Here is a 25041-nt window from a genome sequence, read left to right as displayed (position 1 = left end):
TATATATAATGAAGAGGAACAGATTGAAAGAAGAGGAGGAGAGGAGGTTATATTCGCCTCCTACCGCATTAAATTTTCTGACATCATTCATCTGCTCTGTAGCAGAGGACAGCGGGCAGAAAGAGGGCGATTACACTGGGACACACATGTGCAAAGCCACTACATGTTTCTCTCCTGGACTGCTGCATTATCATCACAGAACGGGAAATTTGAGCACCCGCGTTAGACTGATACATTTTTCCTGTCCTCCTGTAGGAGGCATGAAAAGATAGATGTGTTATTTTCTTTAGCTCCCTCCCCCTCATTCTCTATTCATGTAGAATCATATGTGTTACATATTCTTACTAGGAAAAAACATGCCATTTTTGCCTGAATCGGTCACCGGCTTGACAATACAGATATAATTCACATCTCACTCTTTTCATCTTCTTTTTATCAAACTAAATCTTATTTCACTTCTCAATCTCACCGTTTCAGTATTATGTGTTACATAATTTACATACATCTGATACCATGAAAAGTCTCTAATTTTCAACTGTCTAATATATTACATTTATTTCATTACAAATCATATTATCAGCATAAACAGTTGATTTAAAAGTGAAATAAAAAAAATCAACATAAATGTCAGAATGTTTAATTTTTTGGTTTGTCTCTCTTTTGCTTTAATGACAGCAGTAGTTGAGCTGCATGAATTCCACAAGTTTGTGTCAAACCTGTTAGATCATCATTAAAGGACAAGTCTAAGAGTTTGTAAACAGTACATTGCAGATACTAATGTCATGTCCCATTCTGCTATTCCTGTGTGTATGAACCCCAAAGTATACTTCACTTTTGAAGCAAAAACTTAACGTATGCATACTGCTGAATGCAAAGCCTTTTAAAGTATAATGCATTTGACAGCATGTGCAAACACAGAAGCTTGGAACGTGCACTAAAGATTCATCTTTATCCAGTGTCCGCACTATTTTTCTACAGAAGATATGACCGTTAAAAAATGTCTTTGTACTTTAGATTACAGTGTCAAATAATATATATATTATACTGACAATAATTGTCAAAATTGTGCTTCTATGGCCACATTCACACAGCAATAGAATATGGTTCACAGTCCTGCATTTGAGTCCTTAATACGGTTACGTTTACACACAGTTTGGTTATTTATGGGACTAACAACCGCATTTTTTTAACCAAAATCCCACCCATGAATTTATAAGGATTAATAACCGCATTCTCGGAAAACCCGCGCTGAACAGAACCGGACTGGACAACAAGTTCTCTGTCATGAATACTGGCTACTGGTAAGAGAATACAGGCACATTCTCCTAAACGTTCATACCAAATCCTGAAAAGTGAAGCCAAAATGTTTTGATCACCCCAGGTGGCTGGATGCAGTAGAGCTCATAAACCCCACCCTCTCCATGTAATCTAATGGGACATGAGACATGGGACATGAGACATGAGACATGAGACATGAACCCTAACCCTAACTAAACAATCAAATTACATTTCAAAAATGTTTTATTTCCAAAGATGGTTTCTGTTATTTTAGACAGAAAAGTCCAACTGATTTTTTTCAGGATTTTCAGGAGAAGATTGGAGCTTCAACTTTCATTTCTACATGTCCATAACTGTTTATTTCGCACTGACATAATGAGTTGTTCTGCAGGAAACTGCAGATTCTGTGGAAGTGTGGGTGGGGCCATGATAACGCGGCTCCGAGTTCACTACTGCGCAGACTCGGGCTCCGAGATGTCAGCGCCATATTTGGACACTGGAAGAGTGTGAAGGTGCATCGTCTATCTTTTTTTACCATCTATGCAGACAGTATTTGAGACACTGTAAGTTATTATAGGCCTAAGTATTTTTGTATTATTATTATTATTAGGGAAGGCCTACTTTTATTATTAAATTGATAGGCTATTCTAATTAATTTGTCACGCAATAATTTCATAGCACATCACCGCATAACTGACATATGGTGCGAAGATTAGATAGAAGCTTACTCCTCCTCACTGAAAATTGTCTAAAAACATTTAGGTCGATTACAATGAATTATAGGCCTATAATTAAAATTATTAAAGGCATACTATGCAGCTTTCCGTTTTTGTCAAACAGCGACCCCTAGTGTCGCTGTGGAATACTTGCACTGTCGTAAGAAGCGTCGGGCATGGAACAGGCACAGATAGACTCCGAAGATATTGACCAGGGGTCTGTACCATGAAGGTAGCTGAACAAACTCGGAGTTACAGGATTAGTTTTGAGTTGACAAAACCAAACCGATGCAATCAGGCTTTATTGGTACCATGACGCAGCTCATCAACTTTCTCTGTCAACTCAGGCTTTGATCTTAAGCTATGATTACTCCACGAGCGCGTGCACATACCAAAGTGACGTTGGCACCGAACAACCAATCGCGTTCGATATGGATAGAGTGAGAGCGATATATTTTTTCCGTGGAGGAGCAAGAGATAATCATTAAGAATTACGATGAATTTAAATATGTATTACAAGCTCGAAACAATATGGTCTCTGCTGCCAAAGCAAGAGAAGACTGTTGGAGAAAGATTAAGATATTTTTATATTATATTTTTATAATATATAAAAAAATGTGCATGTAATAAAGATTAATATTCATTGATTTTTAGATGCAACTCCAAACGTTCTTGGCAGCAGATAAAGACAAAATATAATTCAAAGTAGTAAGTATTTACACACAACCTTTTATTATTTTTGTAAACATTTGATCACAAACACTTGTTTGAGGCAAACCGAATAAAGAGTGAAATTCAGAAAACCGGTGGAGGGCCACTCCTCCAGAATACACTGAGTTGGCTCTGAGTAGCAATAAGGGACGGTCGATTACGGATGGGATTACAGGTACTGTACAATCTGACCCTGGTGCTGGCTCCTCTAAGCAAGTAACACTGGGTACGTGTGCAATACATTACTATTTAAATGTTTAAATATGGCTGACTGTATGTTCTGCAGTCGAGGGAAATGCAGAGTCCCTGTTGAAGCCAGCACACATGCACACAGTCTCCCACACAGAGGTCAGTATTCAGCAGACACAACACCAGAAACATAACCAGCTTTAAATTATAACAGTTATGCTTTATAGTGGCCTACTTTTATTTATTATGGTGGAGGAAATGATGAAGACTTGTCTGTGTTCTGAGACAGTTGCTGAGGTGAATGCAGTGGGCTTTTTATTAAGACAAACATTTGAATGTGTGGCATAAAACAGGGACTGGCCCTTACACATCTCTTTTATTGTAGGATTTTTCACAACCTGCCCCAGAAACTGAAGCCTCTACCTCAACAGGCTTCAGAAGAAATGTGAAGAAGGTAAGGATTTAAAACCCTTGACATAAATTACAGGTGTTTGTCAAGGAACTTTTTGTGAGTTGATTAGCCTCCCGAAAACTAGTAATGATCATGTTTGTGGTGGAATTATGTTTCAGGTTGTAATGTTGGAAATAATCCAAGATTATTTCAATGCAACAAAGACACTTTCTTTTCATTAAGACATTTCCAGCATAGCAGTGATTGGGACAATGGAGGAAATTGTGATGGTCTGATTGGTCAGTTTGAATGTCTCACACCTGGGTGCTGGGGACACGGTGGGGGGAGAAATGACAAAACTGGAGGGCAAAGGTTCTTCACTCTCTTGTCTTTGGATGCCAAGCTGGGGAGAGGGTCTCTCTCCCTCTCCCTCTCGCTCTCTCTCTTTCTCTCTCTCTCTCTTTCTCTCCCTCTCTCTCTCTCTCTCTCTCTCTCTCTCTCTCTCTCTCTCTCTCTCTCAGGTAACATTTATGCTGGGTACAAATGATTTAAATTCTCATTACATCATGTTGTAACTATTTAAGTGTAAACATAACCTTATTGCACATTGAACTTTTATTTAATTCATGGAGTCAGATTAAAACGAGATAATTGCATATGAGAACCTGTGTCTTATTTAACCAAAATTACTTTTAGATGCTGGAAAGACGGAACGCGCAAGAATCCTTCCCGTGTTATTGGAAACAGACTCAGTCAGGGCCCTTTACAAAAGGAGCCTATAGAGCTAGACTGCACACTAAAGGAGCCAATGGAGCTAGACTGCACACTATAGGAGCCGGACTGTGAGCTGAGGAGGCTCCACATTTAAAAAATAAATAAATTGGAGATCTAACAGCTGGATTAAACTGATCTCAGTATATGAACTTATTTAACCAAGTAACACTTTAGCATGAATATTTATTAATGCAACTTTCTCTTTTTCTCTTGTTCTCTTGGCAATTTTATAAAAGCCCTCTTGTATGGACATGGTTGATATATGTCCGGGGAACATTATTAATGAAACTATTACTCCTGCAGAGCGAGGACCACCTTGCGAATAGTTCGACAACCCCCTATGTTCTGTGCATCACCGATCATGCAAGTATGTACCACTTGCAAAAAAATGCAACCCAACAGGCTACCATTTGCGGTACAGTAATGAATTCGACGTGTTAAATTCTTTATGTGCGGCTCAAGAAGTTCGCAAAGATAAGATATTCCTTCCGCAGAAAATCTGTATCTTTCATACAAGTAACTATCAGGAAAGGCAAGGGGATTTTGTCTGGCTAAAAACTCTTTCTCTACGATGTGCTCGTCTAACAATTTGCGCTGAGATGCCCACAGGATTTGGAAGAAAGTGTAAAGCTATTGCAACAAACACTGGAAATTAGTTAAGTCACCTATATGTTTCTTTGCTCACAGCTTTGCTCACAGCTCACAGAACTTAACCTGCCCCAGAGCAGGTTAGCCGTGCAGCGTAAGATACCATAGCAACGAACACAGATTAAAGCCGAGCTACTTTCATAGTGACTAAAACCCAGGGTTGGCGGAAACTAAGCTGAAACATAGCTGGCTAGCCACCTAAACCGGCTTCATGGTACAGGCCCCAGGTGTTTCACGATTTCATACAAATATTAGGCTACTGCATAGTCTACTGAACTACTGATGATGGTAATAGGATAATAATAAGTTTGTCAAGTGTTACTGCATACTGCGTTTGACGTTTTTACATGATTGCAGCTAAATCACAAGTAAATAGCCTATAGTCTAGGCCTGCTGTATAATTTCATTTGTGTTTTTTGATTGTAATGTAAACATTACAAAATGCCAGATGACATCAATATAGTTAAATGTGCGTTGCATTATTTCATAACATTGGCCGTTAGGATGTCATTAGACATGATTATTGCAATTTATCATAATAGTTTGCAAATTGTGCTCGTTTAGACTATTTACAACCTCTAGGCTTATTTATGTCCTGATAATTATGTGAGATATCGACAACTGTTCTCATGATAATCGCAGGAATCAACATCAACAGCGTCGTCTGATATAATGGATGAATGAACAGCATCGTAAAAAAATGACATACTACAAGCAAGCGCAACAAGATACAATATAGAACGCAAACAAGTTTACAAATAAGAGATTTATTTACTAGTCCATCAACAAGATCGCCAGCTCAGCATCGCTGTTGCATCCAGTCCTGCTTTTTAGCTCGCGCCCACGACTGAAAGCCTGACTGTCACGATCCACACACAGAGAAAGCACGAGAAGATCCAATAATGCAGTAGTATTTAATGGGTAATCCGTAATTCATAAACCAGTCCAGGCAGGGGTCAAAATCCAAATAAGCAAACTTAAAACCATAAACAGGCAAAAGACAGAGTGGAACCAGACCTCAAAAGTGGTGTGACGAATAACAAGGACTCTGTGACAGACACTAAACAGGCAGGGTAACACACAGAACTAACAATCATGATGGGGAACAGCTGGGTGCAATGAACAGTGATGAGAGCAGACAAGGATAGTGGGGAATGTAGTTCGTAATGTGACAGACACCGTGGGGGAAGAGGACCTCTAGTGGACACCAGGGAACATGAACCAGACACTGTGACACTGACCGAGTGACACTGACCGATTGACTCTTCTCCGGTTCCTCACGCGGTCAGATTCTCTTTTCCTTTTCCTAGTCTCTTCCGACCGCGTTTTCTTTGCTTTTTCCATCGTCAAGTAGCCTATCACGTCTGAAATGCGCGCAAGTGTCTTCGTGCTTACAGAGCGACCGTGTGCTTCATATGTTGTTAATGTGTGTGACGTCGTTGACGTAAAGCAAGTCGTGATTCTCGCGAGATTTGTCGGGGGCGCTCCTCTCAAACTTGCATTGCTGTTTTTTCCAGCGGCGTCCCCCCCAAGCTTTACTACCAGGGGCCTGTACCATGAAGCCGGTTTAGGTGGCTAGCCAGCTATGTTTCAGCTTAGTTTCCGCCAACCCTGGGTTTTAGGTACTATGAAAGCAGCTCGGCTTTAATCGGTGTTCGTTGCCATGGTATCTTACGCTGCAGGCGTATCTTCCGGGGCAGGTTAAGTTCTGGATTCGAGATCTCAGACTGAAGTTTGACCAATCAGCTGTGAGCAAAGAAACATATAGGTGATGAAACTAATTCCCAGTGTCTGTTGCAATGGCTTTACATTTTCTTTCAAATCCTGTGGACATCTCAGCGCAAATTGTTAGACGAGCACATCGTAGAGAAAGAGTTTTTAATCAGACAAAATCCCCTTGCCTTTCCTGATAGTTTGTATGAAAGATACTGATTTTCTGCGGAAGGAATATTTTATCTTTGCGAACTTCTTGAGCCGCACATAAATAATTTAACACGTCGAATTCATTACTGTACCGCAAATGGTATTGTGTTGCGTTTTTTTGCAAGTGGCACAGATCGGTGATGCACAGCATCTAGGGGTTTGTCGAACTATTCGCAAGGTGGTCCTCGCTCTGCAGGAGTAATAGTTTCATTAATAATGTTCCCCGGACATATATCGACCATGTCCATAAAAGAGGGCTTTTATAAAATTGCCGCTAAGATAGCCTATAATGACAGGGTGACATCACAAGAACTAATTTTTTTTCTTTCAAAAAGCAAATTTCACAAATGTACTACAGTACATGTTAAGAATTATTTAAAATATATATATTTTTTTATTCGGTATGATATGATTCCCTAGAGTCATTGGAAAAATAGAATGCACACATGTTGCTATCTCCACTTCTCTAGGAGAACATGAGCAGATTATGTTAATAGAAAGTCCTTTCACACCCTTATGTTCAGGTAGAGCTGATGTGAACATGTGAAAATAATATTTTCTGTGAGATGAATCTTTAAATTAATAGTAACATTAACAGATATAACAATAATCTTCTTTCTGTGAGTCTGTGTTGTGTCAGCACTTTGAGGAAAGCAAGTTAAATTTGGTACAGTATAAACACTGTTAATTTGCAACCTACAAAATAACCATCATGATGACAACCATCATGATAACCATCAGAGCAAGATAAAGTTGCATTAATAAATATTCATGCTAAAGTGTTACTTGGTTAAATAAGTTCACATACTGAGATCAGTTTAATCCAGCTGTTTGTTCTCCAATTTATTTATTTTTCAAATGTGGAGCCTCCTCAGCTCATAGTCAGGCTCCTTTAGTGCAGTCTAGCTCTAGGCTCCTTGCAGTCTAGCTGAGATGTGTAAGGGACAGTCCCTGTTTTATGCCACACATTCAAATGTTTGCCTTAATAAAAAGCCCAGTGCATTCACCTCAGCAACTGTCTCAGAACACAGACAGAGTGTCTTCATCATTTCCTCCACCCTAATAAATAAAAGTAGGGCAATATAAAGCATAACTGTTATAAAGCATGGTTCTGTTTCTGGTGTTCTGTCTGCTGCATTCTGACCTCTGTGTGGTAGACTGTGTGTGTGTGTGTGCTGGCTTCAACAGGGACACTGCATTTCCCTCGACTGCAGAACATACAGTCAGCCATATCTAAAACTTAAAATAGTAATGTATCGCACACGTACCCAGTGTTACTTGCTTAGAGGAGCCAGCACAGGGTCAGATTGTACAGCACCTGTAATCCCATCCATAATCTGAATTTCACCCTTTTTTTCCGGTTTGTCTCAAACAAGTGTTTGTGATCAAATGTTTACAAAAATAATAAAAGGCTGTGTGTAAATACTTACTACTTTGAATTATATTTTAATATTTTGTCTTTATCTGCTGCCAAGAACGTTTGGAGTTGCATCTAAAAATAAGTGAATATTAATCTTTATTAGTATATACATGCGCAGTGTTTATATAGCCTATTATAAAAATATAGGCTATATTTCACACACACATACATTCATAGCCTATAGCCTACATAATTTTACATGAATATAGAACGTATTTGTTTAGCTTACACATTAACGCAATCAGCCATCTTTCTCCAACAGTCTTCTCTTGCTTTGGCAGCAGAGACCGTATTGTTTCGAGCTTGTAATACATATTTAAATTAATCGTAATTCTGAATGATTATCTCTTGCTCCTCCGCGGAAAAAATGTATCGCTCTCGCTCTATCTATAGCCTATCGAACACGATTGGTTGTTCGGTGCCAACGTCACTTTGGTATGTGCACGCGCTCGTGGATTAATCATAACTTAAGATCAAAGCCTGAGTTGACAGAGAAAGTTGATGAGCTGCGTCATGGTACCAATAAAGCCTGATTGCATCGGTTTGGTTTTGTCAACTCAAAACTAATCCTTTAACTCCGAGTTTGTTCAGCTACCTTCATGGTACAGGCCCCAGGATAATTCGCCCTACTATGAGTTTGTTTACCACCGAAATGACTTTGAAGCTGTTATATTAAGGTACAATTTCTACATAGTGTGCCTTTAACAGTCCATAATATGTCCGAACACTGCAATAATCAGTCATCAATGAATATTAAAAACAGCTTTATTTAAAAAACAGCTTGTTTAACATGAGCATTGTTTAACAAATTCATAAAAGCAGCACGGTGTAGTAGATACATCGCAGGTGACTTGGAAGACGTGGTTAATATGGTTTATCCATTTTGCAACACAAACTGGAGGTAACCAACAGTAATTTGCAGAACTTAAAGATATCCCCCTTTTCGTTTTCTTTCTTGCTGCATTAAAGATGAAATGGTTAAACTTTTGTTTTCGCGCAGGCGCAGTGAGGGAAAAACACTGAGTTTAGGGCAATCGGTTCGTAGCTCTGCTACAACTGCGATATATGCGAGGAGTGACCACAATTTCTGACATGCCAGAAATTTATCCGACCATCCGATTGCCTGTCTGGAGAGGTTTAACGCCTCTCGTTTCCCCATGTACACGGCACGAATATTGCACAACAAACGGCACGCAACAAAGCTGAAAATCGGCCCGGCCCGACCCCAAAAGAGCCGCACGAGTCAGAATTCAGCTTAAAATTGGACGAAAATCGCAGTGTGTGCCCGCCTTTAGCCGCTTAGTATTTTTGTGGAAACCATTTTACATGTTTTTTCAGCATTGTCTGAGAGATAGAAATCTAATGTTACAACTTTTGTAACATTATACATTTCTTTACGGTCACTTTTGATCATTTGAATGCATCCTTGTTGAAAAAAAGTATACATTTCTTCCAAAAGAAAAAACAAATCTTACCCTAAACTTTTGAACAGTTTTGATTTATTTTTGCAGGGTTTATTTTGCAGAATGGCAACACATGGCATATCTATGGAGGGATTAACATGGCAGCTCTGTCTAATTAACCATCAACTTCAGTTAAGCCAGACTGTAAGTCTCAACTCCTGTAAGATGGCTGTGTGAAACAGAGTGACAGTGCACAATTCACACATACTGTACGCTAAATCCTCAACACTATGAGTCATACCACTAAATACATCTGACAATGACATAAGCTCTATTACATCCATCCTAACTCCCCACATAAGCACCGTCTCTATATGGTAAATGATACAGCATCACGAGTTGTCATGTATTGGACATGGGAGTGTTAATTAAAAGACGACGAAACAGAAGGACATGTGACCTTCGCCACAATGGGCAGGTTGTCCACTAACACTAGCATAGATGTTATTTATAGACAAGAGACCATGTGCCTCTCACTTCTTCACTTTTGAGACCTAACAGCAAAGGAAAGCTTCATTTAAATATTAATGATGCCCTTCTATGGCTGGCTAAGGTGATGTGAGTTGTAATATAATGTAGCAGTGGCTGATATTCTCCATAAAGCATTGTTACTGTCTCCCTCAAACTATATATAAATGGCAATTTGTAACTATTTTACATTTTGACAAATTGGTGACGAATTTGTATGATTTCATTTATCTATGACGTAAATAAGCATTGGTTAGCATTTTACAACAAATTCTTCCATATTAGGAGGATCCCTAATTTAAGATTCCTGATATATCATGCAATGTAATAATAATCAAGACCAACTGTCCAAATATTCATGGTATTCCTTGGTTGGCAGCCAGCTATTTAATCGTTCAGCTTTAGTATATCAAAACATGACAACAAAGCACATCAACTGACAGAACAGGATCTGAAAAGGTGGTTGCCCTGCTAATGCACCAAGAATGAAAACATGACAAAATTACACCATCTTGACTCACATGATGAAATTATTACATAACTATACAGTCAGTCATATTTGCTCTCCTTCGACGCAGAGTTGTTTCACCAATGTTGCAAGACAAAAGAATCACATTACATTTCCTGTCTAGTGCATGTCAGATTTTGATTTGTTATTACGGTATTATATAAGTGTACTTATGAACAACATGTATTATAATGATATTACCATGCAAAGTGAGCAATGTGGCCACTGTAGTATAAAATGTTACTGAATCTGAATATCCAATAAACTGGACATTCATTTTTTATTTTTATTTTTCATATGAAAAAGTAAATAATAATTTTTTACATTCCATAACAATAAAACAAATATTTCAGTACAAGGATACACATCTGCTAACAGTATTTAAAAATATTTTTCTCTATTATTTGTTTCTCTCTATAGGCGAGTCTATACTGCAGAGATGGTGAGTCAGCATCGCCAACTTCATCATTGCAGCCAACACTGACTAGTTCACAAGAAACACTATTTTACCAATAAATTATTAAAATGTTCAGTCTCCTTGCTGTTTTTTTCGAACACATTAATAATCATAACTTCCCGGTGCGCTGCGGCATGTGTAATGTATGTGTTTGAGCGCTAATTTATATATTTAATATATATTTAAGTAATTCAATTAATATCATAAACATGAAATTAGTCGACTATTCGCTTAACCCTCTGGTGTCTAAGGTGTTTTGAGGGTCCTTGAGATATTTTGACATGCCCTGACATTTGTGCTTTTTTCAGTTGCTTATAAACATATTAATGGCAAAGGTGTCATTACACTATTTAGCACAAACAGGGCTACCATAATATGTGAGCAACAAGTATGTGCATGTTTGTATTTTTGAGAGAATAATGTTTATGCATGGTTATCGAAAAAAAAAAAATTAACGTTTCTGAAATAAGGCCACAAAACACATACTAAATATGTTTCCACAATACTTTTGACCAATGGATGTTGTTGCCTAGAGTTTCACAATGCTTCACAATGATCTGAAAATCATCCTGTGTTACGGCCTAAGCCTTATGAGTGTTGTATTTGTATTTTGTGTGGCTGCAGGAAGTTCTTCCTTACGTGTGTCGATTGGTGATCCAGTGACTCCATTGATTGGGGTTGGTGCTGAGGTAGGTCCGTCTTTTTCAATGCCTAAATTTGAACCTCTTTCACATTCTACAGAGGCATCACTGGTATTTCGTTCAGATTCACGTTTAAAGTTACGTTTAGGACGATTACAATTGAAGAGACAGGATAGAGCTCAGGCGAGACAAGATGATTTGAAGCGTCAGATCGAAATGTATCGAATTGATGCAGATACAAAAGTGCGACTGCGGAAGTTGGAGTTGCAGGCTGCTCCAGAGGTATCTAAAAAATCTACTTTTAAACCATTTTGGTTTGAAGGGTAATTCTGAGACACCGGCTGGTCCATCAAATTCGAGTATTAGTAGCGCCGTTTTCGACACATTTTGATGTGGCTAAAAACATCTCTATCGATCCACCGGAAGGAAGTTGAAGCGCATTTTCAAGCTTTTGAATGAGTTGCTGTTGCTTTAAGATGGCCAAACGAGGTTTGGGCACTAATGTTACAATGTAAACTATCGGGTAAGGCACAAGAGGTGTGTGCATCTCTCTCGTTAGAGGAAAGTGTGCAGTACGATGCAGTGAAAACTGCAATTCTACGGGCATATAAATTGGTACCTGAGCATTATCGACAGCGATTTTGTACTACGAAGAAGGTCACGTCTCAAACTTATGTCGAGTTTGTTCGCGAAAAGGGCATTTTATTTGATCGGTGGATCAAAGCGTGCAAGGTAACTGACCAGTGTTGTCAAAAGACCCGGTACTTCGGTACCATTTCGGTACTAAAAAAATTAAATGGTTACGGTACCAGCTTTTCTTAAGTACCGGTGGTAGCCTACCAAAGTATCGGGTTAATCCGGTTCTTGATGTGCTGTCCGAACGGTGCACAGTTGCGTCCTCGTCATAAACACACTGAGACATGGTGACCGGCGGCGCTGCTAATGCGGTGGCTCTGAATCCACTTGTTGACATGAAAGTAGGAAAGAGTCGTTCACATAGCGCATTTTTTGCGCATGCAAATTCGTTTTCCAGGCACGCCTCTGTTCATGGTTGCATAGGTTGGCAGACGCAACGGGAAAGCACGCGCTTGTGGAAAGGAGAAAGCGGTGCAAACTGCGCTCTCCATGATGACGAGGAAGTATCATCAAAAAATGTATTGATTTCTAGCCCTTGCATTAGCTTTACTACTAGATATATTCATTGAGATGAGAAATAAAAAGCCGCCCTGTACAGCTATGATCAGCTGTTCGGCCGAGCTTTCCATGTTACGGAAACATGACCTGTTGAGATGCTTCTATTATAAGCCGCGCGCCTACATTTGAAATAACGAATTTGCACGCACATAAAACGCGATATGTGAACGGCCACTAAAGTGGTATCGTGTGCGGTTGTATCTATTTTAAAAGGCCTTTTAAAATTAAATATGAACGCAGTTTTGGATTAAATAAAAGGACAGTCAAGTCAAATAAAACACATTTTATCTCCTGTTTAGTTGTTAACACTACAATAAGATACCATTCATTAACATTACTTAATGCCTTATCTAACATCAACACATTGAGTGAACAATATATTTTTACAACATTAATGAATGTAATGTAGTCTTCCTACCATTGTCCAGGAAGCAGACATGCACTGTCAGTTCAAAGCTAGATTACAGACACATCTCTTTGACCTTGCATTCACATAATACATTATAGACTTCTATAACTCAATATTAGGCTGCATAGATTAGGTCAGCCGGAACTGGGGACACCTTCATAAATCCTGATGTACTCGTTACATCATAAGAAGAATGGCATCTATGCTAATTTTAGTGTCTTTGTTTATCCCGAGGTTTTCCCGCAGCCTGCTGGATCCAGGCCGTATCCAGATCTGACGAAGGACCTTCGCCTGGACCCGATGACAACGCAGTGCTGAAGTGCCAACTAGTCTCTCCCTATGGAGGATCCATTTACCACTCTACATATAAAGCGTTGTAGGGAAATTCAGCTTGCGTACCTACCGTGAAGTGATAAAATAAAATTCTGTATCAAAATTTAAGGGCCCTTTCACACCTACCTTGTTTGGTCCGGATTCTCAGACTTTTCAGTTTGATCCGAACCAAAATTACAGGTGTGAAACCTCCCCCGGACCACGGTCGAGACCAAACAGACGAAATTTGGTCCGATGAAAAGAGGTAGTCTCGGTCCGGATCAGACTGAACAAAGGTTTGGTTCGTTATAGTGTGAAAGCATTTTCTGTAAGGTTCGGACTTTCAGACCATTTACAGGAAGTTCCGGTGGTTCCCGCGTAGACGAAGAAGACAAAGATAGCAGGAAAAGTGAGCCGTGGTAGCACATGGGGAGAGGAGGAGACAAGGTTTTAATTTGAAATATGGTCTGACGACATAAGTCAACTGGAAAAACGCTTGCAGTCTTCTCCTCTCCTGCCGGCGACGATCAAATGTTCGCACAACGAGGACGTTCATTTGGCGAATTTGAACTAGCCTCGCGTATAGTTGGTGCTGCAGGTAGTAATACCATAATAATAACAAGTTTCAACGATATGCGTTGTTGTCAAAGTTACCCACCGATTTGACAACACGCTGACGTCAGACGCACGTCCGTTTACAAACCAATCAATGTCAAGATGCAGCCCACATAGATGATGACGACAGCACGCAAGCATGTCATGTAAAGTTCTTTAGTGCGCTCGCATAATTGCAGTGTGAAACCAAACCAAAACTTACCGAATGTATAAAATGTATCAAAACATGAACTTTGGTTCGGAACTTGGTGCGGATTTTCAGGTGTGAAAACGCCCTAAGACAAGTACTGTAGTTTGTTTAGGCATGGTTTGCAGGGATTTACAAACCTGCGCATATATATTCAAAGAATTAATTCTTGATGTGCACGTGAGCGCCATCAGCGTTTATCACAGGTTCGTGTTTAAAGTCTGTTTAGAGAAAAACGGTGTCGTCTTAGCGGCCCCTAATTTAATAACAAATGATCACTTCGACGGAATTGAATTAATCAAAACTCACTTTAGCTGGAAAATAACATTATTCAAGAACCGCTGTAAAGCCAAAACAATCTGTTACCTTAAATTATACGTTTATCACTGTAAAGCAGCTTTGAAACAATCTACATTGTTAAAAGCGCTATATAAATGAAGATGACTTGACTTGACTTGACTTATTCATTTGGCCAGAGGAGAACTGGTCCCCCGACTGAGCCTGGTTTCTCGAATGGAGTTTGGGTTCCATGCCACTGACGCCTCTGGTTTGCTTGGTTGGGGATGGGGACACTTAATATTCAGCACTATTATTGATTACTGACACTGGGCGATGACATCACCGTTTCCCACGGAGCAGCTTTATAGCTGAATTGAACTAATTTCAAATCAGATGATCTTTCCAGTTATTGAATGGAACTGAATCAACTCTTAACAGAGCTCAGCTAAACAATGACGCTACTTTCTTTTTAGAGCTTCTTTACAGCAGAATTTAAATCAGTTTCTGTCATTGAATCATTATTTTCCTGTTTAACCCTGTAAAGCTGTTGTGAAACAATCTGTATTGTATAAAGCACAATATAAATAAAGATGACTTGACATGACTTTTACATTGATACAAACAATTTCTTTTTCAAATTTTCAAATGTAAGCAGCACAACTGTTAGATACTGTCAACATAGATAGATAATAACAAGAAATGGTTCTTGAGCAGCAAGTTGGCAACAAAAGATTCTTTTTGTTTTTTATTCCACATAAAAAAAATAACAACAGCTTACAGGTTTGCAACGACATAAGGGTGATGTACATTAAAGGAGTAGTTCACTTTAAAATTAAAATTACCCCATGATTTACTCACCCTCAAGCCATCTTAGGTGTATATGACTTTCTTCTTTTTTTTTTTACACTTAATTCAAATCCGTATGTTCGTTTGGCCGTAAGCTAGTTATTTTACCTTATAAAGTTTTAAATATTCATATTTTTATTATAACTCATCGGTTTGCTTCAGAAGGACATTATTAACTCCCCGAAGCCGTGTGGAGTTCGTTTATGATGGATGGGCTTTTTTGAGCTTTAATCAGTTGGTTGCAAACCACTGTCATTATAAAGCTTCAAAGAGCCAGGACATTTATCAATATAACTCGGATTGTACTCATCTGAAAGAAGAGAGTCATATACACCTAGGATGCCTTGAGGGCGAGTAAATCATGGGCTAATTTTCAACAATTTTCAAGTGAACTACTCTTTTAAGACACAATTTGAGTCACAACCATGACACAATCATGGGCTAATTTTTATGTAAACTATCCCTTTAAGCATGAAAAAACATCTCCCATATTTCCAACTGTCCTCTTGTCTAGTGTGTAATGCTGGGGACACACTTGACTTAACGACTAGCTGAAACATTCTAAGACTGAACTGAACACACTTACAGGCTGTTTCCAAAGACTGATGCAGATTTTAAACACCGACTGTGAACACAACTGTCTCTGACTCTGTTTGGGCATTATCAGTCGTAAAGTATCAAATTACATTCATAATCTGCCTTACAGTCGTTAAATGTGTCCCCGGCTTAACCATGATCATTTTCTGTCTATTTTATTTTTCATGACCTCATCCACCTCAATAATTGAGCACATTAGCACGTCCTTCACCTACAGTTAAATCAGCCAGCCAAGCATCACATGAAGTACAAAAGAATTCTGCTACACCCTGACACTGGTATTTTAACATAGGGCCAATCCCACAGAGGTCATGTGGCCAGGCAGCATTCCTGTTCAACACAAGAACTATTTCAGCTTTTGTCTTTCTGCTGTGTGTGGCAATGTTGACGAAAGAGGAATTATTGATATCGGACTCATCAATATACTCCAATCAACACATCTACAAAATTGTACAATGCATAGAACAGTCTATACCTTGTTTTCTGAGATCAATAGAGAGCACAGATAATGCATTCTTACAAAGAGACAATCCCCCACAATCCCACAATCTCATTTCTCAAAGACAATTTGACAATCAGAAGCAAATCAGATCCCTTTTGGTGATTCTGCTTCCATCATTTAATACTGGAAGTCTAAGTCATGTGTAAGTCATGTTTTCCATATCAGCTTTGGATTCTGCTAATATTCTTTTGATATAGTTCAAGTCAAAGGCGTTATCTTTTACACAAATACAGTGTTAAATATCGAACTGCCATCAGCCTACGATAGAGATTTAATATCCAAGAACAGTTTCCTGTTGCCCTCTAGAGGTGATCAGCTACACTCACAAGAGCCAAGTAGTGATTTTAGGACCTTAATTCCTTTAATAGTTCCAGCAAAAACAAAAAAAATCATCCATCATTTACTCACGATCATGTTTTTTTTTCTTCTGTGGAACATATCTGCAGGTTACAGTCTGATCACATGAAAAACAGCAAAGCTACTCGCACAACTCAAATTATAAATAAATATATATATATATATATATATATATATATATATTATTATTTTATTTTATTTTTTACCATTCATCAAATGATGTTACCCATGTCATGATATTTCTTGTACTGGGAGAGTTTATCTACTATGTATAAACAATGTTTCTGCAGGTATTGAGAAGGTACATTTTAGAATTTTTAAATATATTTTATATTAATTTTTTTAAGACCAAGTAAAGTAAATGAAAACAATAAATTGAAGGAACACAATATGTCAATATGTTCTCTGAATGCAAATGTCTAGAAAGAAACACAATTAACACTTCAGAGTTCGAAAATACAGCTTCAAACAGATATCCATTACTTTTTCATTCAATTTGCACACACACAAAAAAACATTGAATCTCACTGCTCCCAAACACTAGAATATGGAAATATCTTTTACTGTACCTTCTAATCACACTGCAAAAAAGTAGTTCGTCCAGTATTTATTTCTTGTTTTCCAGTGAAAACATCCAAATATTTTTAAATCAAGATACATTTTCCATACAATATGAAGTCTTGTTTTCTGTGAAATTGGTGAAAATGAAGTGAGTTTATGATTAAAACAAGAACAAATATCTGCCAATGGACTCAGAATACACATTAATAACTCATTGACATATATTTGTTATTGTTTTAAGAACAATTCGGATTTTTTTATTTTACATTTGCATTTCAAGTGAATGTGTCTTGATTTAAAGATGTTTAGATATCTGTGTTGGAAACAGAACAAAAATACAGAGGAAGATATTTTTTTTAATGCATGCAGCGTTTAATGCCATGATTTTATGAATTTAAGACTTTCTGCTCTGATTTAAGGGTGAATTAAGACTTTTTGAAGCCAGCAGAAACCCTGAATAATATCATTATAGTGAAACGTTAAGATCTGAATAAAGTTTTCTATCCAAACATTACTCACCATTTAAAATATTAATTAAAAGTTTAAATAAACATCATTAAATAATTTAAAAAGTAACAAAATCATTGCTGTACAGAGTGCACACTTTTAGGAAATAAGTATGACAGCATGAGATGTATGTTTATAGGTTGTAAAATCCTACTTGAAGCGCTGCGTGGTCTGTTGTCTGTAAGCTCAGAAATGGCTCCTGTGGTGATGGTCTTCTTCATGCGGGACACTGCAGCCACTGAACCCAGAACAGGTTTAGCCAGAGCATCATCACTGCTCGCCCTTTTTATCTACACAAAAGAAAATAAGTTTACTGGCAGTGAAAACAACTGAGAATCAAATTTCTGTTAAAGGGGACATATCATGAAAATCTGTCTTTTTCCATGTTTAAGTGCAATTATTGGGTCCCCGGTGCATCTACCAAACCAGAAAACGTGAAAACCCAGTAACTTTGTTTAGGTGAGCCTTTCTCTGCAAGCATGTAAAAAAAAAAAGCTGATCAGATTTCGCTCCCCTTCTGACATAGGAAGGGGATCTTATTATAATATTACCGTCCCTTAATCACATTTCCACCTACGGCGCCGCCATTTGGTTATCACAAGCGACAACAGTGTAACCAGTTCTAATGCAATGGCAAAAGTTCGAGCAAACGAGCAAACTGTTCTGTTGTTGGCTGCACAGACGAGCAGCACTGAGCACTATTTGCCCAAAAAAATTTACAGCTGTCTTATAAAGACTTCAGGGAACTGTGTCAACGTAAAAATTAAACATGACGGTACATGCAAGTGGATGAGATGAATCAATGTAACTCCACAACAACTACATAAATGTATCCACTAACCATTCAGAATGGCCCAAGTGCAGTCTAAAAGTTGCAACCTCTTCCTGAGTCTCTCTGTAAGGCTGGACTCCACTACTGGTTATTTCTGAGATTTTAGATGAGTTCGATTATTTGCGTGTTTTGTTATTGCCAGAGTATCCGAAGCTTGTGTATAAAGGATCGGCTCTTCTGAACGGGGGCGGGGAGCAGCAGCTCATTTGCTCACACCCAAAAAGGGGAAAATTTGACAAGCTATAATACAGTAAATGGTCTGGGGGGTATTTTGAGCTGAAATTTCACAGACACATTCTGGGGACACCATATATTTATATTACATCTTGTGAAAAAGGGCATAATATGTCACCTTTCAAATATGTTTTTTATTTAGCATTACAAAGCAATACTTTGTGAAATGAAAATGAGAGTTCTGTGACTTTCAGTCCCTGTCTGTTATGTCGGAGGCCATTTAAGTCAAGTCATCTTCACTTATATAGCGCTTTTATAAATGTAGATTGTTTCAAAGCAGCTTTACATTGATAAACGGATAATTTAAGGTAACAGAGATTGTTTTGTCTTTATAGCGGTTCTTGAATAGATATATTTTCCAGCAAAAGTTAGTTTTGATTGATTCACTTCTGTCGCAATGATCATTAGTTATTAATCAGAGACCGCTAAGACGACATCGTTCTCTCTACACAAACTTTAAACGCGAACCTGTGAGAAACGCTGATGGCGCTCACGTGCGCATTAAGAATTAATTCTATAGTTATGAGCATTTGAATATGTGCACAGGTTTGTAATTCCCTACTACTTAATTGTACTTAAAATTAAAAAACTTAATTCTACTTAAACTGTAATACCCTACAAAACTACTTGTCTGGCCTTAAACATTTTTAGACAGAATGTTATCACTTCGGGGTAGATACACGAAACAGAAATTATCCCGACAACACTTTATCTGTAGAGTGGTAAAGGGATCCTTCACAGGGGAGAGACTAGTTGGCACTTCAGCACTGCAAGCATTTCTGCTTGTGTACTTATAATATTTGATAAAGTATCTTTTAGCTGATTTATGCATTTAAATTAACTCTCTATGAAAATGAACTTGTATATTAGAGCTGCTCAATTCTGGATAAATTAAGGATCACAATAGTTTTGTCTAAAATCACGATTCTCACACAATTCTGAAAAGGCAACTTAACAAAATAACATGTCATTTACTAGATGTTCTGACAAAATGTTAATTGCTGCAGTCTAATTAAAAACTATAAATTAACTATAGTTTAAATAAATTATTAAACGACTAACTCATAAAAACTCCACTGGACTCATTACTGGATGAATCAAAGTTTTTAAACTACGGTAATCTCTTAAATGAATAATTTAATGACAAATATATATTTTTAACTTTCACTTGTTGCAATAGCAACGCAATGACAACATATTCCCAGCTTTCTTAAACAAACCTCTTTGATGTATGAATAACATAAATTACATTATTTTGGATTTTAAAAAAAGTGAGTTTAGCCAAAGGGTGACCAGCTTGCAGTGCTGCTAAATATTTATATCAAATATTGGATGAGGAATATAATTATAGGAATGTAATTTTAATGGTTATTAATATAATATTAATAATAAATATTGAAAATATATTTAGCTATACAGTCCTATCCTAATAGTAGTGACAACCAAATGAATATATATATATATATATATATATATATATATATATATATATATATATATATATATATATATATATATTAGGGCTGTCAAAAGATTAATCGTGAGTAATCGCATCCAAAATAAAAGTTTGTGTTTACATATATGTGTGTGTACTGTGTATAATTATTTATATATATAAAAACACACACAATCATGTATATTAAGAAAAATTGGTTATATTTATATATAAAATATTTATATATAATATAAATTATATAAATGTATATACAGTATATAAATGCAAATATTTCTTAAATATATATATGAATGTGTGTGTATTTATTTATACATAATAATTATACACAGTACACACACATATATTATGTAAACACAAACTTTTATTTTGGATGCGATTAATCACGATTCATCTTTTGACAGCCCTAATATATATATATATATATATATATATATATATATATATATACTACAGTATACCATACAGAAGAGCAAACAATACACAGGTAAAGATCTTGTGTCAAATGTAATTTTTAATTGGTCCTGTGTACTGTACACGTTAGAAACATCTTTGGGTTTGGCATCACATCTCACAGCTTACTTAGTGTTTTACATTTGTTGTTTTTTAACTCAAGAATCTGTGCTGTGTCAGGGTCCCATCATTCCCACTTCTCATCCATGCCATTATCATATTAGATCATACAGATCACCTTGCTGAGTCGCAGATCAGAGGCGATGGTGCTGGATGATCTGGAGGTCTTCATCCCGATGTTGCTGGAGTACGAGCCTTGAGAGATACTTGTAGACAGTTTTGGACGCTCCAGAGCACCCATTCTGGGCAGTGCCGTCTTGACAGTGCCCCCTTTCAACATGGTCTTCTCAGTTTGTAACTCGCACTACTTGTTCTGTGGACAAAGCAACAAAAGAAAGCAGAGGGGCAGAATTTCTCATTAATTACCTAGACTCTGGAGGCCCGCCATAGTTTCATAATGAACCGAAAATATTTTAACATTTCTAATAATAATAAAAAAAGCTCTCTTAGGTTGCATTTTGTACAATTGCTTTGGCATTGCAACTGTCAAACGAACAAAAATGTAAACGCATGAAATGGCTTAGTGCCCTAATCAAATCACAAAGGGCTGCGATTTAATAAGTAAACTGTTGCACTGCAATCATAGAAAAGTGCACACTTTGCTCACGTGATCAGCTTGTGATCCAGTGTTTTCTGTGTCTCGGAGCAGCATAGTTCTCACTGAATGCAGAAAACTCCATATTTGCATGTGCTGGGAGTCTAATGGCCATTTTGGAACACAACATGCACCAGTTATGCATTAATTTCACATTCACAACATTTCCAACATTATGTGGACAGATGATTACAGCATTTTAAGTGAAGTATAATAATAATAATAATTATTATTATTATTATTCTAATTGTTTGGCTTTCTATAAAACACCAGTGTAAACGTAATGTAGACTGTGACACTATATCACACCTAAAAAGTCCACTTTAAAGTCCAGGTACAAGCCAATTTAAAGACTTCATTTGGACACTGAGGTTGGAGCTCTTAATTTTTAACTCTGAAAGTGTACCAGATTGATGTATTTAACAAAATTGTCTTCTGTGGGTTCACAAGAAGAATTCACTGAAAAAAATTTCAGTGGGAAACACTGGAGTTAGATGGTTGAGTTCAGATTATGTTACAGGAAATAGTTTAATCCCAATTGGATTGCTGGACAGAAACACTTAACAAGTGCTACACTTTAGAGTTTCATCATAACTAGTCCTACTGTACATAATCTGCACCTACAGAATTCAGCAAAATCAGAATATCTGTTGTTAAAACACACAAATTCTACACTTTCTTGCATGTTGGTTTAATGAGTGCTTTGGCTAACTTGATGATAAAGTATTCACCTGCAAATGTAGTATTCTAAGCTAGAAGTCTTCTACCTGACCCAAGCCAGATTAACCCTGACAAACTTTAGATAGTGATATAGATTATTCATGTAGGTTCTAACTTTTTAGGTTTGAGTCAATTAAAATTTGTTGGAAGTTATTAAAAAACAATATATATAATATATATATATATATATATATATATATATATATATATATATATATATATATATATATATTTTAACGTTAAATTAACCATGTCTGTGAGACTTAGCAACTGAGAAAACAGAGCAGTACCGGTCGGGTCAGATCATGGGGGTCATAAAATGTTTAGGCTTCAGGCAGTGTAGTGCTAATTAAATCGTTTTCAAAGCACGAAAAATAAAAGGCAGCAACAAAATCTGGTAAAGGAATAACTTTCCAGGCAGGAACATGCAGGATCATTCAATATATATAATTGTGATGCAAGTGAAAGCAGGGCAATGTATATAGAGAAACAGAAGAGAGAAACAGAGAGAGAGAACCCAGAGAAAAATCACAAGAAGCATCCTGTGACTAAGTATGTCATTTTTTAAGTGATTTAGTAATCAAAAGCCCCTATCAGAGACTCAATACCCTCAATGCAGAGTGTAGGTTTCACCCTAAAAGATCTTTAAAACAGTTGATGCACATAGACTGGGTGACTCAAAGTGATATATTGGTGACATATTAGTGAACAAAGCAGAGGTAATGTGAGAGGAATAGACAGGTGGCCATTGACTGAAAGAGGCATAAGTGCTCTTCAAACCAGAGAAGGGAAGAGGGTGAGGGAGCTAATTTGTTCTGCAGAGAGCTGAGCATATACCCTTGTGGGTTGCTCTCAATGACTTGAATAATGGTGGGACGCAGATGTACATAGGCTCAACCATTAACAACATCCCAAGAGATGTGGAATGATAATATATGAACATCAAAAATCAGTGAGAAAGACTTGGTCAGTTCACACACACAAAAAAACATCTCCCTAGTTCCTCCTCTTTACTTTCCACTCTCTGTTCTTTTTTTCCATTTACAAACAGCAATAACTGGTCTAATATTCAAGTATAATGTCTAAAACAATTTTTTTTTTTTTTTTGCAATGTAGGGTGTAGAGCTGCAAAATTAATAATTAAAAGATCACATCTTATTCCTACATGACACCGAATCTGCAATGTATATTAAACCTTGGACAGCTGAATATTCAAATCTGTGTTGGTGTTGCTTCCACTGACCGAGAGAGAGCAGTTGTCATGAACGGGCAGGGTGCAATTTGCTGGGGGGATAGAGAGGATATCATTCTTCTGGTCATACTATCCTTGCCTCTGCTGAATTATTTTTAGAAAATTTGGCCGATACATTAAAGCCGATAAATAATGGATTATTTCCTTCAGCTGAGACACTTCAGTTCGCCGTGATGGTTTTGAATTGCTTGAAATATGATTGCAATCACTTTGAAAAAGATATAGGCTACATAAAATTACAATGAGAACATTATAATTGTGTGCTTGGGACATGGCTTTTAATGGTGAGACTTTAGTTTTTGTAATCAGGCTCTCAAAAATTAAATAAAAATTAAAACCAAAAACTTCATATCGGTGCATCCCTACTAGCATTACAGATAACGTTTAAAGAATCAATTAATATACATATTATCTTTAAATCTATTCATGTGTGACTGATCTAAAATCTCCTGATTTGCAGCATATCAATGATGTCCTCTGTCATAAGATGATGGCCTCTCGAACCCTTCCAGTGGCTTCACTGCCTGTTGGCAGTTTAGATGAACAATCCAGTCATTTACATAGATCAGTGGTTTAATCACAACGGTTGACTTTTTTGGTGGTTTTAAAGGTATTTGCAACAAATGGATTCGGGACCCTTAAGCTGTTGAGATGCGATGCGACAAAATTTGCACATGGTGTAGACACTGTGCATTAGACCACTTGAGATAGATTGACCCCAAAAACAGTGGAAAAGCAATTCAACCACTTTAATTCAAATGCCTGTAAATCTACACACTTGCATGCTGACTACTGTTGGTGAGAAGACAGTAAATCTATGTTGGGTGGGTGTAATTAGAGGAAGCCTGTGAATGCTTATCTGATTACAGCACAGTATGAAGACTGTTTAAAAGAACGATCATATGACGCAAGTATACCCAACAACAGGCCCATCTGAAGATCACACAGCAAACAGAACACACAAGTATACCATGATCTGGAACTTTAGTTGATTGACAAATGTAAAGTCATTATTGTAAATGCATATATTTATATAAATGCTGAAATTTGAGTGTAAGTGTTAAACCAATGATAATCCACATCTCAACAGGTTGCAGGTCCACAGCAACAAAACGCCACCTAACAGCACGTCATTGCAGCCATTTATTCAGGTCAAAATGTTGTTGCATTAGTTACGTCTTGCATACTGTATTTGCATCTATTTGTATTGCGTCCTTTACATTTATCCTTGCTATTATTAGCCTACATCAGCGGTTTCACCAGAAGTAAGGTTAGCACACTTTGCTCTAGCTTGCAAACAGAACGTTGGTGATCTGAAGATAACCTTCAGTTTGACTATGAAAAACATGTCGGTCTCATGATGTTGTCCCATATATAGTGACCCAAATTGAAATCCACCGTCCAACAAGCAAGGAGGCAAAATCTAAAC

The 25041-nt window shown here is 37.3% G+C and overlaps 2 protein-coding genes across 8 annotated transcripts in view; one reads left to right on the top strand and one right to left on the bottom strand.

The window, feature by feature from the left end:
• specc1 (sperm antigen with calponin homology and coiled-coil domains 1) overlaps nucleotides 1–25041 on the bottom strand; it is a 218895-nt gene that overhangs the window by 124150 nt on the left and 69704 nt on the right. For 5 of the 7 annotated variants that reach the window (XM_079608314.1, XM_079608321.1, XM_079608315.1 and 2 more), the window contains 2 exons: nucleotides 21164–21358; nucleotides 18108–18243 (listed from right to left, as the gene is read on the bottom strand). In XM_079608314.1, the coding sequence (XP_079464440.1) occupies nucleotides 18108–18243; nucleotides 21164–21325 (298 nt within the window). In that variant the 5' untranslated portion in view covers nucleotides 21326–21358. The remainder of the gene's footprint in view (nucleotides 1–18107; nucleotides 18244–21163; nucleotides 21359–25041) is intronic. The other 2 variants (XM_079608318.1, XM_079608319.1) reach the window with 1 other exon arrangement.
• LOC306996143 (uncharacterized protein) lies at nucleotides 3142–15192 on the top strand. The gene is made up of 6 exons (XM_079608330.1): nucleotides 3142–3191; nucleotides 3280–3348; nucleotides 9562–9657; nucleotides 10910–10931; nucleotides 11571–11635; nucleotides 13425–15192. Exons 1-6 carry the CDS (start codon nucleotides 3153–3155, stop codon nucleotides 13506–13508), a joined length of 375 nt encoding a protein of 124 aa, XP_079464456.1. The 5' UTR covers nucleotides 3142–3152; the 3' UTR covers nucleotides 13509–15192.

Source organism: Phoxinus phoxinus, assembly GCF_949152265.1.
Source record: "Phoxinus phoxinus genome assembly, chromosome: 3".
Classification (NCBI taxonomy): domain Eukaryota; kingdom Metazoa; phylum Chordata; class Actinopteri; order Cypriniformes; family Leuciscidae; genus Phoxinus; species Phoxinus phoxinus.
Note: the sequence above shows the minus strand (reverse complement) of the source record. Positions and strands in the feature narration are given on the sequence as shown.

Bases quoted from the DNA above. Each gene is read 5' to 3' on its own strand.
- LOC306996143 (XM_079608330.1), top strand. From the start codon at position 3,153: ATGATGAAGACTTGTCTGTGTTCTGAGACAGTTGCTGAG. The intron at 3,192-3,279 runs GTGAATGCAGTG...CTTTTATTGTAG, and splicing joins GTTCTGAGACAGTTGCTGAG to GATTTTTCACAACCTGCCCC. The intron at 11,636-13,424 runs GTAGGTCCGTCT...GTTTATCCCGAG, and splicing joins TGATTGGGGTTGGTGCTGAG to GTTTTCCCGCAGCCTGCTGG.